General features: G+C 40.9%; 1 protein-coding gene across 2 annotated transcripts in view; it reads right to left on the bottom strand.

Annotated features, from left to right (window-relative positions):
* Positions 1-18,920, bottom strand: part of LOC108716937 (disks large-associated protein 2) — a 159,275-nt gene that overhangs the window by 51,883 nt on the left and 88,472 nt on the right. For both annotated transcript variants that reach the window (XM_041563199.1, XM_018263536.2), the window contains exon 4: positions 704-851. In XM_041563199.1, coding sequence (XP_041419133.1) covers positions 704-851 — 148 coding nt within the window. The remainder of the gene's footprint in view (positions 1-703; positions 852-18,920) is intronic.

Genomic DNA, 18,920 nt, shown 5'->3' with positions numbered 1-18,920 from the left:
TTTAGTAACACAGAAAGCTATTTTTACCAATTTGGCTAGCCCGATAAACGTCTGCACTGAATGAAATCTAAAGCAACACCTGTCTTATTTGAGGACCTACCAATTGAATCAGGTGTTAACGTTCTGTGCTACTACTGCTCTTTTACTTCCAGTCAAATAGAGTTGGATTGACTACTCAACTCCAACAAATGCATTCTAACAAACTGCCACATTTAAAAAGCCCAAAGGGCTTGATAAATATTCCAATGATAAATATTCCAATTCATTAACACCCTTTCTGACTGTCAGGAAAAATGCAGATTTCCCAATCTGAATTTTAAGAAATCTGCCACATTTCTTTCCTGAATCAGCCTGTAGGCGAACTTTCACAGCAAACTTTGCCATAATCTTCTTCCAAATGTAGAAGAAAGGAGAAGTTAGTGGTGTGAGTAGAAGCAGGAACCTGAATATAAAAGAAATATTCACCTACTGTATTTCTGATAAACTCATTAGTCATCTAAAGAAAATGGAAAGTTAAGTAAAGTACAGATATAAAAACACTTCAAACTTCACTTCATTGCAAAAAGACAACAAAGGCACTTGTTCTACTTGCATAGATAATTTCCTAGTAATCAGATATGTATCTACTGCATTCCAAATAAAACAGTCATTTGATATCTGTACAACAGGGTGGAAATGTCAAGCAGAAAGTAAGTGTTCTAACCTGACTGACACAGCTGGCCTGACTGAGTGTGCTGACAGCTCTCATATAACTCTGGTTTCGAGAACGAAATTTAGGAGAATTGTAATTCCCTGATGGGTCCAGGATATGGCCAGGAGGCATTTCACTTGCAGCTTGTAGGTAGCTCTGGCTACAAAAGAAATAAAAAGAGAGAAGGAACACGGTTGATGAATGCAGAGCAGCAAATAGAGATCACTCCTGATCTAAATCCCATATGAACCTTAGCAAGCAGTCATTTACACTACAAACCCTATTGGCACAACAGATTTGCAAAGCAGGCATGCTAGCTATTTTCTCCTTTACTGTTTAAAGCTGGCCATAAATGTAAAGATTTTTAAAAGATCTTTTCGTGCACTATCATTCCATTCCCACTAAACTCACGATAATTTGACAGATTGGTTTGATTGCACTAAAACCAATCTGTCAAATTATCGTGAGGTTAGTGGGAATCGAACGATAGTGCATCTAACGATTTTAGATTTTAGAACGATCGGTCAGAAAATTGATCATCAAAGAAAAATGTTTGCGTCTATGGGGGCTTTAAGAGTAGAGACTTGAAGATAGATTTTATGCAATATTTTTTGTACTAGGCAAGGTGATTTCATCGTGTAGAAGTGGAGCAGCTTAATAACACAACCTGACAAATACATTCTAAATGCAAAAGATGCTTTTAATTCCATTTTAATTGCAATTTTAATTTGCTCATTTCATACAGAGTTCTTTCAAAATGTTTTTACTAGTTTGCCTTTCAAGGATTCCCAGTTGTATTCAAAAGTATATAAAACAGCGCGAACAGTTGTTCTGTGGAGTGTTCATTTACTTTACAGAACTCATTGTGCAAGGTGCAAAAAAAGGGTGCTATCTGCCATTTTTTTTTACTATGTTCTTGTATTGCTGCAAGTAGAGTCTTGAGCGGAACCAGTTTTTGAAACCCAGACCCGAGCTGGACTTGTGGCCTGTAACCTTCATTTTTACCCACTACCTGACTGGAAACTGGAAGCAACGTCATCAGAAGTGGGCAGGTCAGAAAAAATATTTTAAACTGTGTAAATGAGTAAAACTTGCTATAGATAAACCCCACGACCTGACCCACAACTCGCCAACTTGGATCAATACCCTCACCTGAAAGTCCTACCCGCAACCCGCAGGTTACACAATTTTTTGAGGGTAGGATTCTAGCTGAGGTCTTTGCACTCTGTTTCAGAAACCAAAGTCCTACCCCAGGAATACAGCATTGATTACATTAGAAAACTCTGTATTGGTGGAAGGGTGATGTAAAATGTAATACTGCACCAAACCTCCCAACTGTCCCATTTTTAGAGGGACAGTCCCTCTTTTGACAGCTCGACCTGCAGTCCCTCATTTGTACTGGAAAGTCCAGTTTTTCTCTGCACTGAACAGCCAGCAATCTAGATAAGCAAATAAGTAATTGTAACAATATAAGATAACAGGTCCCTTGGGAAAAGTTAGACTCACAGCTTAAAGGGCAATTCACCTTTAATAACAAAACTGTAATAACTGGGAAAAACTTTTCAAACTTTTATAAGCTGCGAAATTTGTGAAATTAACATGTAATTAGGGGGTGTGGACACAAAAATGGTCGTGGTCAAAAATGTTGCCACTCTACACGCGGCTACTTTTTTGTCCCTATTTTTATTCCCAAAATGTTGGGAGGTATGCTGCACTCTTTTAGACTAGAGGAACAAAACTTTAATTTGAAGCAGTGTAGGTGGTTCCTTACAGTGAGGACAGTGAGGTTGTGGAATGCACTGCCGGGTGATGTTGTGATGGCTGATTCTGTTAATGCTTTTAAAAGGGGTTTGAACGATTTCTTGGACAGACATAATATCCAAGGCTATAGTGATACGAAAATCTACAATTAGTATAAATACTGACATAGGCAGTGGTTGCCAGTAAAGTTGCCACTGAAATGGGACAGATAGGGCATGGATAGGTTAAGCTGTTAACAAGACCCTACTTACTAAAAAGTGTGTGTTTGCCGGGTGAAAATTAAGGACAGATTACTGGCAAATGTGCTTCAATAATTTCTTTTCCTATATAAACAATACAGAGCCAGTGTTGCAGGACTTGCACTGTAGTATAATATTGCTTTGCCCCAAAATTTGTCAGCAGCTGGTTCCAGTCATAATACCTAAACATTAAATGCACCCACATGACTTAGAGAACTTTACCTCCATTCCATTTGGTATAGTGGTGGTAATGAATTCATGAAAAGCTACTGTAATTCTTAACTTAAAAAGGAGTTGTGCGTCAACCTAGGATTTATATGCCTGCAAAGCAAACATTAAAAATAATGAATTACGTAAAAAGTTACTATCTACTCTGCTGTGGATTTAGCCAAACTGTTTGATACACAACAACATAATCATTTGTCTGTTGGTCTTATTTGTACATGGACAGATAGCTGGCTAAAGGAATGTGTGTGATACAAATGTGACATGACAGGCCATGTATGAATGTGAGTGTAATCAAGTGTATCCAATGTGGCTCCTTAGTTACAACATGGATGTACTGACATTAGCTGGAGCCAAAGGAACAACCGGTGTTGAGGTAATTAATATGGATATATTAATATTAGTTTGAGACAAGGGAACAGCAGGAGTTGAGGTAATTAATTCATAAACATATAAGCATGTTCATCAAGAAGAAAGCTCATGGTGACATTTACAGGTGTATTGGCCATTATTTTGGTATATGTCAACAATTAGGATTTAGATCAAATTCTGTTATGATTGATTATTTTATTGTTACACTAGTATGAAAAGGGATCCCATTTAAGGGGACTTCGGGACTTCATCTACAAGCAGACGTGTTGTGTAGAACTTTTTGCCGATTGATCTGGCTTTGAGCGTTCGCTGTACTTGGCCCAGGGTCCCCAGCTAATGTTCCTCTCAAAAGTCTGGCAAAGGAAGGTCGGCTAGACGTTGCGTTGTGTTCAATCGGTGATGTGTTAATTTTCTAACAATATATTATTCTTATCTAATATTGATCAGTGTGTGTTTGTGTGTTTTATTTCTATCCCTGCACGTGATAAGTCTGCCAAGGGAAGCTCGGCAAGACAATGTGGACAGAGAGTGGCTGTCAATGATACATTCTATTCTGTACTAGGATTCAGTGTGATATATTGCAAATTTCAGTTCCTCTTTTATTTTTGTTCTATTAATGAGATGGATTGAATGCAATGTTTCTGTGTTTGCTAATGACAAAGTTAATCAGAACCATGGATTCAGTCCAACTACTTTTAGCCTGCATTGGATTACAATAGATGAATCTTTGATGGAGAAGGACCTGGAAATGCTTGTGTATAATAAGCATAATTGTAGAAGTAAATGCCAGCAAGCAGCAGAAAGGGCAATTAAAAACAATGACAGTTTGCACACAGGGGTGTCACAAAGAAGTGAAATGTTATATACAGTATTTATACATAGTACCTTGATAGCTTCCTTTTGTTAGGACATATATATTATACGGAAGGCGACATTTCAAATCAGATTGCATAATGTCAATGATTAAAGCAGTTCACTGTGACCATGAAGTTTTAAAAGTGGTATTTTTAATGAATAGAAGCACAGAATTTACAGGGCAGTACCTACTAGGGGTTTGTTTTTGTCTGGACCTTGGTCAAAACCTCATGCATTCTATCCCTGGATAATGAATGTACAGCCCTGTACTATGCTTATGATCAGATACATTTAAGGTTTTAATTCTTCTTTAAAGGGATCATCTTGAGCCACAATTAATATGTGATGTGGTACATGCAGAATGGCAAACCCAACTTAGATCTGACTGCATTTTGCCATAGGTTATCTGAAGATACGGTGTGAGCTAGCCTAGAGATCTGTTTGATGTGCTTCTAGAATAAAGCACGATGCCTGAATGAAAATGTATTACATTATTCTGCTTTTCATGTCAACCTTTTGACAGTGGAGCACTGAATCTGATCTTCAGTCTTAGGAGAACAGCTATATTTCTTTATCCTGAAATCTTTTTTTATCTTATTCAAGAAAAACATAATCATAGTTTATATTGTCACATAAATAAAAGTAAAACAAAGTGAACAATGTCAAAAGCAACAGCCTGAACAAGCTGCAAACATACATTATTCAGAAATCTATGTATGGCTCTGCTTCTTAATCTGATTTATAAAACAAAAAGACAACAATATGAAATGTTTTAGATACATTTTGCCTTTGACATATTATATTTATTGATAGAGCCAGGCATATTTCCCAGTGCTGCTTCCAGGCAGACAAACTGCTGTGTCCTATTGCTGTCTGAACCAAAGTTGATAATACATTGTTAGCACTGTAACTGGTCCTGTCTAAAGGCAGACAGTAGTTACTAAGTTACCATGTCTGATTTGGTCTCATGTGCTTATTGGTAATAAGCAAATGTTTTCAGCAGCCATGGATTTGTGGTGAAATTCCGCATTTCGACATTTGCAAATTATTTCGTGAAACTGTGACAAAAATTTACCGTCTAAAAATGTGCAGCAACAAAAAAGTCGCCCAGAGAAAAATGTCGCTGAGACAAAAAAGACGCCCATTGACTTTAATGCATTTGGACAAAAAAGTCACAGAGACAAAAAATGTTGCCATAAGAAAAAAACTCCCATTGACTTTAATGCATTTGGAGCGAGAAAAATTGTCATACGCCCATTGGCTTCAATGCGTTTCGAAAAGAAACGGTACAGATTCGCTCATCATTAGGGCTTAGTATTCTACCAGGCCCCCAATCATAAGTTTCACCCCACACAGAAGCAGGTTATGTGTGTACATAAGCAAGTAGATTCTGAATGGTAGAAGACCTGACCTGTTGAGAAATAAAGATATCACATTAGCTGCAGTGTAGTATGAAAGTTTTGATTTAAATTTGTAGATGAGCCTTGTGGCTTTTAGATTGCTGTTTAATGGAATTAAAGGGATGGATGATTTCAATTATAAGGGTAGCCTGTCATGGTTGGGGTTGTTATCACTGGAAAAAGGATGCTTGCGAAGGGACATGATTACCATTAGAGGATATTTTTTCCCCATAACGTGTATTGCTGCACCAGAGGCTAGTGATGGGCAAATCTGTCCCGTTTCACTTTGCAGAGAAATTCGCGAAACTCCGAAAAAGTTTGCGACTCGAATTGAAGTCAATGGACATCAATAGTATTTCGACGCGTGACAATTTATATATGCGGGCCTCTTTTGTCCAAATGCATTATAGTCAATAGGCGTCTGAATAATTTTGACCTGTAACAGTTTTGACAAGTGACATTCACCATCGGCGAAATCTGGAAATTCATTGTGAATCCATGCCTGGCTAATCCATTCACCTATCACTACCAGAGGCCACTCCTTTAGACTAGTGGTACAGAACTTTCATTTGAAGCAGTGTAGGTGGTTCGTCACAGTGAGGTTGTGGAATGCACTGCTGTGATTCTGATTCTGTTAATGCCTTTAATAGTGGCTTGGATAATTTCTTGGACAGACATAATTTCTAAGGCTATTGTGATACTAATATCCATAATTAGTAAAAAGTTATGTGTGTGCCATGCTCTGCCTGTCCTATGCTCCCTGTGTGTGCCCTGCTCTGCCTGTGAGTGCCATATTCTGCCTGTGTATGCCATACTCTGCCTGTATGTGCCCTGCTCAGCCTGAGGAAAATAAGCCTGGTATTGTTCTGGGGATTTGTTAGCATTTGAAAATAAATTATTTTTAGGGGCCCCTAAGGTGTTTAATTATGTGCTGGGGGTGCTGTGTTATCCAATGGGAAGAGGAGGCATATGGATTTAATGGTATATCTTACCTATGAGTGATAAGTGATATGCCTGCAGTGAGCACCAAGCATTTGGTTTTTTGGTGTGCTACCACAATTAATGTGGATATGATCTTGTGGTAACATGGGTCTGGTTTAAAGTGGGTGTGGTTTAAAAACAGGGAGTGGTCAACACTAGCTTCCATTATCGGCCTTCCACTATGTAGGCCGGAATAATTTCTGCCCTTGCTACCACAGTAGTTGGACAGCAGCACTGAAGAAAACAAGCATTCTAATCCCTAGCTGTAAGGACACACTGATTTGGATGCATTGGTTTCCTTTCACAATCCCAAAATATTTTGTAGCATAATTGTCATTTTACACTTGTGTTTGTGGCTGTTACAGAGAGCTTAGGTTACAAGTTCCACTGGGACATGACCTTATGTGAATGACTAAACATTCTCTGAAAGTACCAAGTAAATAGTCGAGTTCTATAAACGAAAGAAAATCAATAACAAAATAGACCCATTACATCATGTGCTTTGCTTACAGATACAAATGCCACACATTTATTTATGCTGGGGCTACCTTGTTTAGTATCTATCTATCTATCTATCTATCTAAACTGTAAATTAAGGAAAATGCAAAAAACTATGGAAAGACCTCATCTTAATGTAATATTATTTTGCTGCTTCAACGGCTCATTATGTGGAAAGGTAAGCAGCCAAAGGAAGGTTCCACCTGTCAAATAACTTTTACCATGTCATCACTCTAAATTACAGCATAATAAACACATCAATTAGAAAAAAAAACATCAACAGTCTTCCATGGGATCTTCTGTGGTGAGAAACAACTACCATTTGCCATAGTTTCACAGCTGTCACTTTGAATCAATAAAACAAACGTGGGCAGAAGCTGTTAAATATGGAACTACTGTAAATGAAAGGTCACATCTTTAAATGATTATAGCAACACATGTACTCTTAATTAAAATTATTTCCTGTTGTCTTTCATACAGATTAACATTTGTCAGCCATGTAAAATGTATTAGTAGAGTTGCAGGTTGTTGATAAGTGATTGTCAGTGGTACTAAATTTAAATAAATAAGTGTTACAAATGTCATTGCTCCACTTGAAGCAATTTATATAAATGTCTACTTTATCCATGACTTCAGTGATAATGAACCATAATCAGTTTCTTATTCAGTAATAATTGATTGAGGAAAGGGAAGTACCAGCTCTTAGGCAGCTGCAAGATAAAGAATGAGAAATTGATCTCTCCATAGTAGTTAGAAACCCATTTTTCATCAAATTCTAGAGCACAACGAAAAGACTTGTCAGAACAGCAGAAATGCTTCATTAGAGAAATTCCAGAGATTCAAACGTCTATTGTGTTTTTGTGTCTTCAGTCAGTACTAAATCACATAAATGCATCAAAGACACTCCAGCTATTGCAGAACTTCACCATCTAACATCTCCCTTCTCATGTAATGGCTGTTGAGAGTTCCTGTTCTTTGCCATCTGGAATTCCATTGATTCCTTCCTACTCTAAAGTGATCTCAAATACAAAACACTTTTCAGCGATATGACCATTTAATATATTTTTTTCAATATATGCTCTGATTAAAACTTGCCACAAGCTAATTCAGCACCACTTATACATTCACATTACAAAGTCTCTTCCCCAGCCCTTCACAGTAACTTGCTAGGCAAAAAATGTTCTTTTCGATGGATATGCTAAGCTAACCTTGAATACAAAATGTCAATGTGTTATCCAGTGTGGTTACTGAGATGCATTTGCATTGAAATTGCAGTTTTATATCCAAAACACAGATCTGCTGTCTGTCTAAGCTTCCAGTACTGAAAATGGTAAGTGACAAACCCATCCTCGCCTCTAGCCAATCATTTAGAAGTGACTTTCCCATCATGCAGAGCTGTGTAAATCATAACAAGTAATATGGGTTATATTCTTACAGGAACTAAAGCTTAAAATGAATATAGCTTGATATGTTGTATTTTATATATTAAAGTAAATGTACAAGCCCAGAGGTTCTGGAGCCCTATAACAGTATTAAAATGTGCCTTAAATAGATACTGACACCAGAAATTAAACCTTTTTTGCATCTATCATAATATTGGCTTTGCATGCTACTTATAATTTGCTATAAAGTATTGGCCTGATGCTTTTCCATTACCTGTCTGACTCCCCCCTGTTGATCTATGAGGGAGCTGCCATATTTGTGCAACAGGAGTCTGTTAGCATTAGAAACTTTAACTGACAGGTTCAGATGGGACAGTCAGGTTGACAAAACAGGTTTAGGAACTTTAACAATTCTTGCAAAAACAGACCTCTCAGCAAAATACGATCAACATGACCTATAGGCAACTTTTAATGTACATTCATATTTTAAAAAGTAGTTTTTTAGTGTCAGTATCACTTTAAAGACGTGAATGTAGAAAACGGTCAATTTGACGTTACTGTGTTATCGCCATTTCCGGTTTTTAATATTGTTTTTGGCAGAAATATTGCTCTTTTTTCCTGCACACAATATACTACCTACAGTGTATGTCTAGAATTGCTTAAATACATTATGGGGCAGATTTACATAGGGTCGAATATCGAGGGTTAATTAACCCTCGATATTCGACTGCCGAATATCGAAGTCAAAGGATTTACCGCAATTAGTTTAGAACGATTCGAAGGATTTTAATCCATCGATCGAATGATTTTTCTACTACCAAAAAAAGCTTAGAAAGCCTATGGGGACCTTCCCCATAGGCTAACATTGCACCTCGGTAGGTTTTACTTGCCGAAGTAGGGGGTCGAAGTTTTTTTAAAGAGACAGTACTTCGACTATCGAATGGTCGAATAGTCGAACGATTTTTAGTTCGAATCGTTCATTTCAAAGTCGTAGTCGAAGGTCGAAGTAGCCAATTCGATGGTCGAAGTAGCCAAATAAATCATTCGAAATTCAAAGTTTTTTTTATTCTATTCCTTCACTCGAACTAAGTAAATGTGCCCCTCAATGTCAAGTTCATAACTTTTATCATTTTTTTGATGTGGAAAATAACTTCCTGTTACACTCTAAAGGTCAACGCTGCTAAGATTTCTATAAACATCTTCTGTTGGCTCATACCAACCAATCAAAGTTTATTAGTAAAACACCACACGCAGACATAACAACACTACAGAAAGGAGTGTCTGTTCAAAATATTCCATGATGTATGGCAAGAAGCCAAGGAGTGAAGGGTTTTGATAGTCCTGTTTGCCATGGTCAAAACACTGTCAGAACTGGGTCATAATGGATCCATTAAAGGGAAATGATTAAGAATGATTTGTGATGACAATTGTTGAAAGGACTATTTAGGATTTCTTAACACACAAGATGTTTATATTTTAAACACACCAATATATTTTTGAAGGTTTGTCTTCATATATTTTGTCTTCTGGGATATTGGTCACATTCTAAATCTATCGATGTGTGAGGTTGAACATACTAGTATTATTCATACTAGTATTATTGGCAGCTGAATATAGTTGGAGTTTATGTCAGGCCCTTTCCAAATCAACTTTCAGTCACTGGATGTTTGCTAGGGTCCAAAAGTGATTTAGTACTAGTCAAATACAGATGCAGGAGCCGCTTGCAACTGATTTAGGCAGTAGGGGGGGGGCGATGGAAAGGACAACTGCAATGCGTGCGAGAAGCCAGCGCTGTAACGGTCGGCACCCAACACCAGAACAAATGGCAAGCACCTTGGTCTCGGCTCGTGCTTCACCTATATTTTGACCGCCTTTGGCCTCAGGAGGAGCCCTCAGCTACTTGGATGCCACCAGGACTTAAACGAGAGGTGCAAGGCTATAGGTTCTGGATAAGCAGAGGGGCACGACTGTAAAGCAAAGTCTTTGGGCAGAAGGTCGTAGTACAAGGCGTTAGGCAATAGAGTAGTCAGTAGGCATAATCAGAAGTGATGCATCATTCAATAATTTCCTGGGAAAATGCACTGTGTAGCACATACATTACACACTACATCTCAAATAATTACCGCTGCTGCACGATTCATTTCTTTATCTGATTTGAAGGGAGCCATGGGAATTCTAATACTGCTTAGCTGACATATTACCCCTGACACACATAAAACAGACATGATGCTTTTTATTTTTTACTACTGTATTTTCTCACACTTATCCTGCCATTAAGAAAAAATATATAGATTTCAAATAAAAACCACTTATAAAGTATTATAATGACAATGAAGATGCCCTTCTTTTACAAAAACTTGTGTCGATTTGACAGCTGTTATATTCCACAGGATACTATAACCATTAATGATCTGGGGAAACCCTCAGTAATTTAGACCAGCCTAATGGGCACTTATAGAATGCACCCACTAGTCTAGCAACTTTAAGGTCCCCATAGACGCGACGATTCTTCTTGCCGAACGACCGATTTTAGGGAAGCCCGACCGATCCTTCGAAATTATCGTGCGGTTAGTGGTATTCGAACGATCGTACATCTTACGATTTTTCGGCCGACATCTGTCGGGAAATTGATCGGCCAGGTCAAAAAATCTTTGTCGGTCCCAGTGCAATCTCTCTATGTTTGCTGGGCCAAGCAGGCAGCTCCCCTTTGTTTTCCTGGTAAATTGGTCTTTTTAGTTGATGGTAGATTCGTACGATCGTACGATCGTTCTGAGAAGATCGTGGTCTCACGATCAGGATCTGATCTTTTAAAAATCTCAACATCTATGGCCAGCTTTAGTCAGGTTGTTTGTAGCCATGCACAGAACTGATGCCAGCAAGTTTGGTGAATATTTGCCAGATGACCGATATTGTCTGCCATGTACTCAACTTTATAATATACAGATTATGTCTGCAGGAAGAATAGATTTACTACCTTGCTGAGTTATGTAGCATCTAATGCTATCTCCATAACTAGTATTGAGTGATTTTAGACATAAAATTCTGGCAAGGTCATACAGTATACTATATCATTACCATTGCCTACAATTAGAGATGTCGCGAACTGTTCGCCGGCGAACTTGTTCGCGCGAACATCGGGTGTTCGCGCTCGCCGGAAGTTCGCGAACGTCGCGCGACGTTCGCCATTTTGGGTTCGCCATTGTTGGCGCTTTTTTTTGCCCTCTCACCCCAGACCAGCAGGTACATGGCAGCCAATCAGGAAGCTCTCCCCTGGACCACTCCCCTTCCCTATAAAAACCGAAGCCCTGCAGCGTTTTTTCACTCTGCCTGTGTGTGCTGAAGAGATAGTGTAGGGAGAGAGCTGCTGCCTGTTAGTGATTTCAGGGACAGTTGAAAGTTTGCTGGCTAGTAATCGTTTTGATACTGCTCTGTTATTGGAGGGACAGAAGTCTGCAGGGGTTTGAGGGACATTTTAGCTTAGGTAGCTTTGCTGGCTAGTAATCTACCTTCTACTGCAGTGCTCTGTATGTAGCTGCAGTGGGCAGCTGTCCTGCTTCTGATCTCATCTGCTGACTGCTGCAATAACAGTAGTCCTTGTAAGGACTGCTTTTATTTATTTTTTTGTTGTTTTACTACTACTATTACTACTACTACTATAAGAGCCCAGTGCTATTAGTCTAGCAGTGTTGGGGAGTGGGACTGGTGTGCTAATCTGCTGCTCCTAGTAGTTCAGCAGCACCAACTTTAATTTTTTTTTTTAATATTCATTTTTTTTTATTTTACTTTTTTTTATTTTACTACCGCTGTAGTAGTGTATAAGTTGACCTTTTAGGCATTATTTGCCCTGTAGGCATTATTTGCACACTGTTTTCTTCAACCCGCCATCGAGCTGTGTGACCTTGTTCCCATTCTGTCTAAATATCCATAATATTACCGTCTCCAGAAAAAACACCGGAGTCACTTTTTTCAAGCAGCCATAATATATTTTACGTAATCCGTATCCACCGCTGTAGTAGTGTATACGTTGGCCTTGTAGGCATTATTTGCACACTGTTTTCTTCAACCCGCCATCGAGCTGTGTGACCTTGTTCCCATTCTGTCTAAATATCCATAATATTACCGTCTCCAGAAAAAACACCGGAGTCCCTTTTTTCAAGCAGCATTCATATATTTTACGTAATCCGTATCCACCGCTGTAGTAGTGTATACGTTGGCCTTGTAGGCATTATTTGCACACTGTTTTCTTCAACCCGCCATCGAGCTGTGTGACCTTGTTCCCATTCTGTCTAAATATCCATAATATTACCGTCTCCAGAAAAAACACCGGAGTCACTTTTTTCAAGCAGCCATAATATATTTTACGTAATCCGTATCCACCGCTGTAGTAGTGTATACGTTGGCCTTGTAGGCATTATTTGCACACTGTTTTCTTCAACCCGCCATCGAGCTGTGTGACCTTGTTCACATTTTGTCTAAATATTGATAATATTATCGTCTCTAGAAAAACCACTTGAGTTACTTTTTTTCAAGCAGCATTCATATATTTTACGTAATCCGTATCCACCGCTGTAGTAGTGTATACGTTGACTTTGTAGGCATTATTTGCACACTGTTTTCTTCAACCCGCCATCGAGCTGTGTGACCTTGTTCACATTTTGTCTAAATATTGATAATATTATCGTCTCTAGAAAAACCACTTGAGTTACTTTTTTTCAAGCAGCATTCATATATTTTACGTAATCCGTATCCACCGCTGTAGTAGTGTATACGTTGACTTTGTAGGCATTATTTGCACACTGTTTTCTTCAACCCGCCATCGAGCTGTGTGACCTTGTTCACATTTTGTCTAAATATTGATAATATTATCGTCTCTAGAAAAACCACTTGAGTTACTTTTTTTCAAGCAGCATTCATATATTTTACGTAATCCGTATCCACCGCTGTAGTAGTGTATACGTTGACCTTGTAGGCATTATTTGCACACTGTTTTCTTCAACCCGCCATCGAGCTGTGTGACCTTGTTCACATTTTGTCTAAATATTGATAATATTATCGTCTCTAGAAAAACCACTTGAGTTACTTTTTTTCAAGCAGCATTCATATATTTTACGTAATCCGTATCCACCGCTGTAGTAGTGTATACGTTGACCTTGTAGGCATTATTTGCACACTGTTTTCTTCAACCCGCCATCGAGCTGTGTGACCTTGTTCACATTTTGTCTAAATATTGATAATATTATCGTCTCTAGAAAAACCACTTGAGTTACTTTTTTTCAAGCAGCATTCATATATTTTACGTAATCCGTATCCACCGCTGTAGTAGTGTATACGTTGACCTTGTAGGCATTATTTGCACACTGTTTTCTTCAACCCGCCATCGAGCTGTGTGACCTTGTTCACATTTTGTCTAAATATTGATAATATTATCGTCTCTAGAAAAACCACTTGAGTTACTTTTTTTCAAGCAGCATTCATATATTTTACGTAATCCGTATCCACCGCTGTAGTAGTGTATACGTTGACTTTGTAGGCATTATTTGCACAGTGTTTTCTTCAACCCGCCATCTAGCTGTGTGTATTATCGTTTCCAGAAAAACCAACTGAGTTTTTGTTGTTGTTGTTGTTTTTTTAAAAATAATGCCAGGCAAAGGCAGGCCGCCACGCAGAGGCCGTGCTAGGGGCCGTGCTGCTATGCAATCCTGTGGCCCTAGCAAATTGCCCAGTTTTAAAAAGCCAATGACCCTGAACTCCCAAAATGCTGAAGAGGTAGTTGACTGGCTTACACAGCACACCCCATCCTCTACCGTTTCTAACTTTACCACAACATCCTCCTCATCCTCCACTGCTATGGCCACCCCACGTAACACTTCCTCCACCACCGGTGCCCCTTCTTCACTGGGGTCAGAGGAGTTATTTTCCAATGAGTTTCTTGAACTGAGTAATGCGCAACCATTATTGCCAGAAGAAGATGAAGGAGATGAGGACCTTACACCAGATTTAATTCTGGCAGAGAACACGATAGAGATGGACATAATGAGTGATGAGGAGGAGGTCCCCGCTGCTGCTTCCTTCTGTGATGTGTCAGAAGAAATTGATGCATCTGAGGAGAATGATGATGAGGAGATTGATGTTTTGTGGGTGCCTAGTAGAAGAGAGCAAGAGGAGGGTAGTTCAGATGGAGAGACGGAGAGTCAGAGAGGCAGTAGGAGAATAAGACTTAGAAGAAGCAGGGAGGACAGCCCGCAGGGATCTGTAGGGCAACAACATGTATCGGCACCTGTGTTCAGCCGGCCAACGCACCCGCCATTGCCGCCAATACCGCCAACTCCGCCAACTTCTACTGTTACCGCCAGATCGCACACTTCCAAAAAGTCAGCAGTGTGGGATTTTTTTAATGTGTGTGCCTCTGACAAAAGCATTGTAATTTGCAATGAGTGCAGTCAGAAACTGAGCCTTGGTAAGCCCAACAGCCACATAGGTACAACTTCTATGCGAAGGCACATGAGCGGCAAGCACAAAGCACTTTGGGAGCAACACCTCAAAGGCAACAGGCAAACTAAAAGCCACACTCCTTCTGGTCCAGCATCTTACTGCTCTACCTCTGCTCTCCTTGACCCGTCTGAACCACCCTCCACTCCGCCTTCCACCTTGACCACCTGTTCCCATTCCCAGTCATCTGCCACCAGCCAAGTTTCTGTGAAGGCCATGTTTGAGCGTAAGAAGCCAATGTCTGACTGTCACCCCCTTGCCCGGCGTCTGACAGCTGGCTTGTCTGCACTCTTAGCCCGCCAGCTTTTACCATACCAGCTGGTGGACTCTGAGGCCTTCCGCAAATTTGTAGCAATTGGGACACCGCAGTGGAAGGTACCCAGCCGCAATTTTTTTCTAAAAAGGGAATACCACACCTGTACCAACATGTGCAGAGCCAAGTTACCGCATCTCTGTCACTTAGTGTTGGGCCAAAGGTCCATATGACTACTGACGCATGGTCCTCCAAGCATGGTCAGGGCAGGTATGTCACCTACACTGCCCACTGGGTGAACTTGGTAATGGCTGGGAAGCAGGGAATGGGTAGCTCAACAACAACAGTGGAGTTGGTGTCACCGCCACGGATTGCACGCGGTTCTGCCACCACCTCTACTCCTCCATCGCTCTCTACCTCGTCTTCTTCTTCTTCTTACTCTGCTGCTGGGTCCTCCTTCTCCTCCTCCACACCTGTGCACCCCCAGCTCCCCCTAGGCTATTCGACGTGCCAGGTACGCCGTTGTCACGCTGTCTTGGGGATGACGTGCCTGGAAAGCAAAAACCATACCGGATCTGTACTCCTGTCATCTCTGCAGTCACAGGCCGATCGGTGGCTGACCCCACACCAACTGCAGATCGGAAAAGTGGTGTGTGACAATGGAAGCAATCTGTTGGCAGCGTTGAGACTAGGCAATTTAACACATGTGCCCTGCATGGCACATGTGTTAAATTTAATAGTCCAACGTTTTGTCTCCAAGTACCCAGGATTCCAGGACGTTCTCACCCAGTCCAGAAAGGTGTCGGCCCATTTCAGACGTTCCTACACAGCCATGGCACGCCTTGCTGACATTCAGCAGCGCTACAACATGCCAGTCAGGCGTTTGATTTCTGACAGCCAGACTCGCTGGAATTCAACGCTCCTTATGTTGGAACGTCTGCTGCAACAACAAAGGGCCGTCAACGAGTACCTTTTTGAACTGGGTGGTAGGACTGGATCTGCACAGCTGGGGATTTTTTTCCCCCGTTACTGGGTGCTTATGCGCGATGCCTGCAGGCTCATGCGACCTTTTGAAGAGGTGACAAATATGGTCAGTCGCACCGAAGGCACCATCAGCGACCTAATACCCTTCGCTTTCTTCCTGGAGCGTGCCGTGCGACGAGTGACAGATGAGGCTGTAGACCAGCGTGACGAGGAGCTGGAAGCGCACGATTTCTGGTCGGAATCACCAGAACGAACCCAGGCACCTGCTGCAACGCAGGGAGAGGTGCCAGAAGTGGAGTCAGAGGAGGAAGGTGGCTTTGTGGAGGAGGAGGAGGAGGACCAACAGGAGCAGGCTTCCCAGGGGGCTAGTGGTGACCTTTTGGGGACCCCTGGTCTTGTACGTGGCTGGGGGGAGGAGACCGTGGATGATGCAGTCCTTGATAATGAGGAAGCGGAGATGGATAGCTCTGCATCCAACCTTGTGAGAATGGGGTCTTTCATGCTGTCATGCCTGTTGAAGGACCCCCGTATCAAAAGGCTTAAGGAGAAGGACCTGTACTGGGTCGCAACGCTACTAGACCCTCGGTACAAGCATAAAGTGTCAGAAATGTTACCAACATACCACAAGTCCGAAAAGATGCGGCATTTACAAACCAGCCTGCAAAACATGTTGTACAATGCTTTTAAGGGTGATGTCACTTCAGCAACTCATCAACATTCCAGGGGCAGAGGTGCCAGTAATCCTGCCACGAGCACACCTGCAAGGACAAAGCCCTTTGGCCAGTCTGTAACGTCAGACATGCAAAAGTTTTTCTGTCCAAGGCAGCGCCACAACCCTTCTGGATCCACCCTCAAAGAACGCCTCGACCGGCAGGTAGCGGACTACCTGGCATTAACTGCAGATATCGACACTCTGAGGAGCGATGAACCCCTGGACTACTGGGTGCGCAGGCTTGATCTGTGGCCAGAGCTGTCACAATTTGCCATGAACCTCTTGTCTTGCCCAGCCTCAAGTGTGCTCTCAGAAAGGACCTTCAGTGCAGCAGGAGGGATTGTAACTGAGAAGAGAACTCGCCTAGGTCACAAAAGTGTCGATTACCTGACCTTTATTAAAATGAATGAGGGGTGGATCTCGGAGGGTTACTGCACGCCGGAAGACTTGTTCTGACTTCTATGCAGCTGTCCTTCTCTTCAAGCCTCATGACTCCACACACAGCTGTCCTTTAGCGTCCTCCTCCTCCCTCCGCCACCGTTACAAACTAGGGTGCAAACCCTACTGGTTTAATTTTTTCTGGCCTCTGTGCTTCAGTGGCTGCGACCAAAAAAATGCCTATTTTCTGCATTTATATGACATAATTTTTCTGGCCTCTGTGCTTCAGTGGCTGCAACCAAAAAAATTTATATTTTCAGCATTTATATGGCATAATTTTTCTGTCAACTGTGCTTCAGTGGCTGCGACCAAAAAAATGCATATTTTCTGCATTTATATGGCATAATTTTTCTGGCCTCTGTGCTTCAGTGGCTGCAACCAAAAAAATTACTATTTTCAGCATTTATATGGCATAATTTTTCTGGCAACTGTGCTTCAGTGGCTGCGACCAAAAAAATGCATATTTTCTGCATTTATATGGCATAATTTTTCTGGCCTCTGTGCTTCAGTGGCTGCAACCAAAAAAAATTATATTTTCAGCATTTATATGGCATAATTTTTCTGTCAACTGTGCTTCAGTGGCTGCGACCAAAAAAATGACTATTTTCTGCATTTATATGGCATAATTTTTCTGGCCTCTGTGCTTCAGTGGCTGCAACCAAAAAAATTTATATTTTCAGCATTTATATGGCATAATTTTTCTGGCAACTGTGCTTCAGTGGCTGTGACCAAAAAAATGACTATTTTCAGCATTTATATGGCATATTTTTTCTGGCCTCTGTGCTTCAGTGGCTGTGGCCAAAAAAACTGGGCAAACAATGCCTACAAGGTCAACGACGTTGACCTTGTAGGCATTGTTTGCCCAGTTTTTTTGGCCACAGCCACTGAAGCACAGAGGCCAGAAAAAATATGCCATATAAATGCTGAAAATAGTCATTTTTTGCCATACGTTGACTCAACGTATATGGCAAAAAATGACTATTTTCAGCATTTATGTGGCATATTTTTTCTGGCAACTGTGCTTCAGTGGCTGCAACCAAAAAAACTGGGCAAACAATGTCTACAAGGTCAACGTATGGCGAAAAATTACTATTTTCAGCATTTATATGGCATATTTTTTCTGGCAACTGTGCTTCAGTGGCTGCGTCCAAAAAAACTGGGCAAACAATGTCTACAAGGTCAACGTATGGCGAAAAATGACTATTTTCAGCATTTATATGGCATATTTTTTCTGGCAACTGTGCTTCAGTGGCTGCGTCCAAAAAAACTGGGCAAACAATGCCTACAAGGTCAACGTATGGCAGTTGTTTAAAGAGAACAGTAGATTACTAGCCAGCAAAGCTACCTAAGCTAAAATGTCCCTCAAATCCCTGCAGACTTCTGTCCCTCCAATACAGAGCAGTATCAAGCAGATTACTAGCCAGCAAACTTACTATCATCTGTCCCTGAAATCACTAACAGCTCTCCCCCTACACTATCTCTTCCAAGCACACACAGGCAGATTTTTCAGATACATTTTTGCCCTTGATCCCCCTCTGGCATGCCACTGTCCAGGTCGTTGCACCCTTTAAACAACTTTAAAATCATTTTTCTGGCCAGAAATGTCTTTTCTAGATGTTAAAGTTCGCCTTCCCATTGAA

Source organism: Xenopus laevis, chromosome 5L, assembly GCF_017654675.1.
Source record: "Xenopus laevis strain J_2021 chromosome 5L, Xenopus_laevis_v10.1, whole genome shotgun sequence".
In the NCBI taxonomy this organism is placed as follows: Eukaryota; Metazoa; Chordata; class Amphibia; order Anura; family Pipidae; genus Xenopus; species Xenopus laevis.
This window is presented reverse-complemented; position numbering and strand designations above follow the sequence as displayed.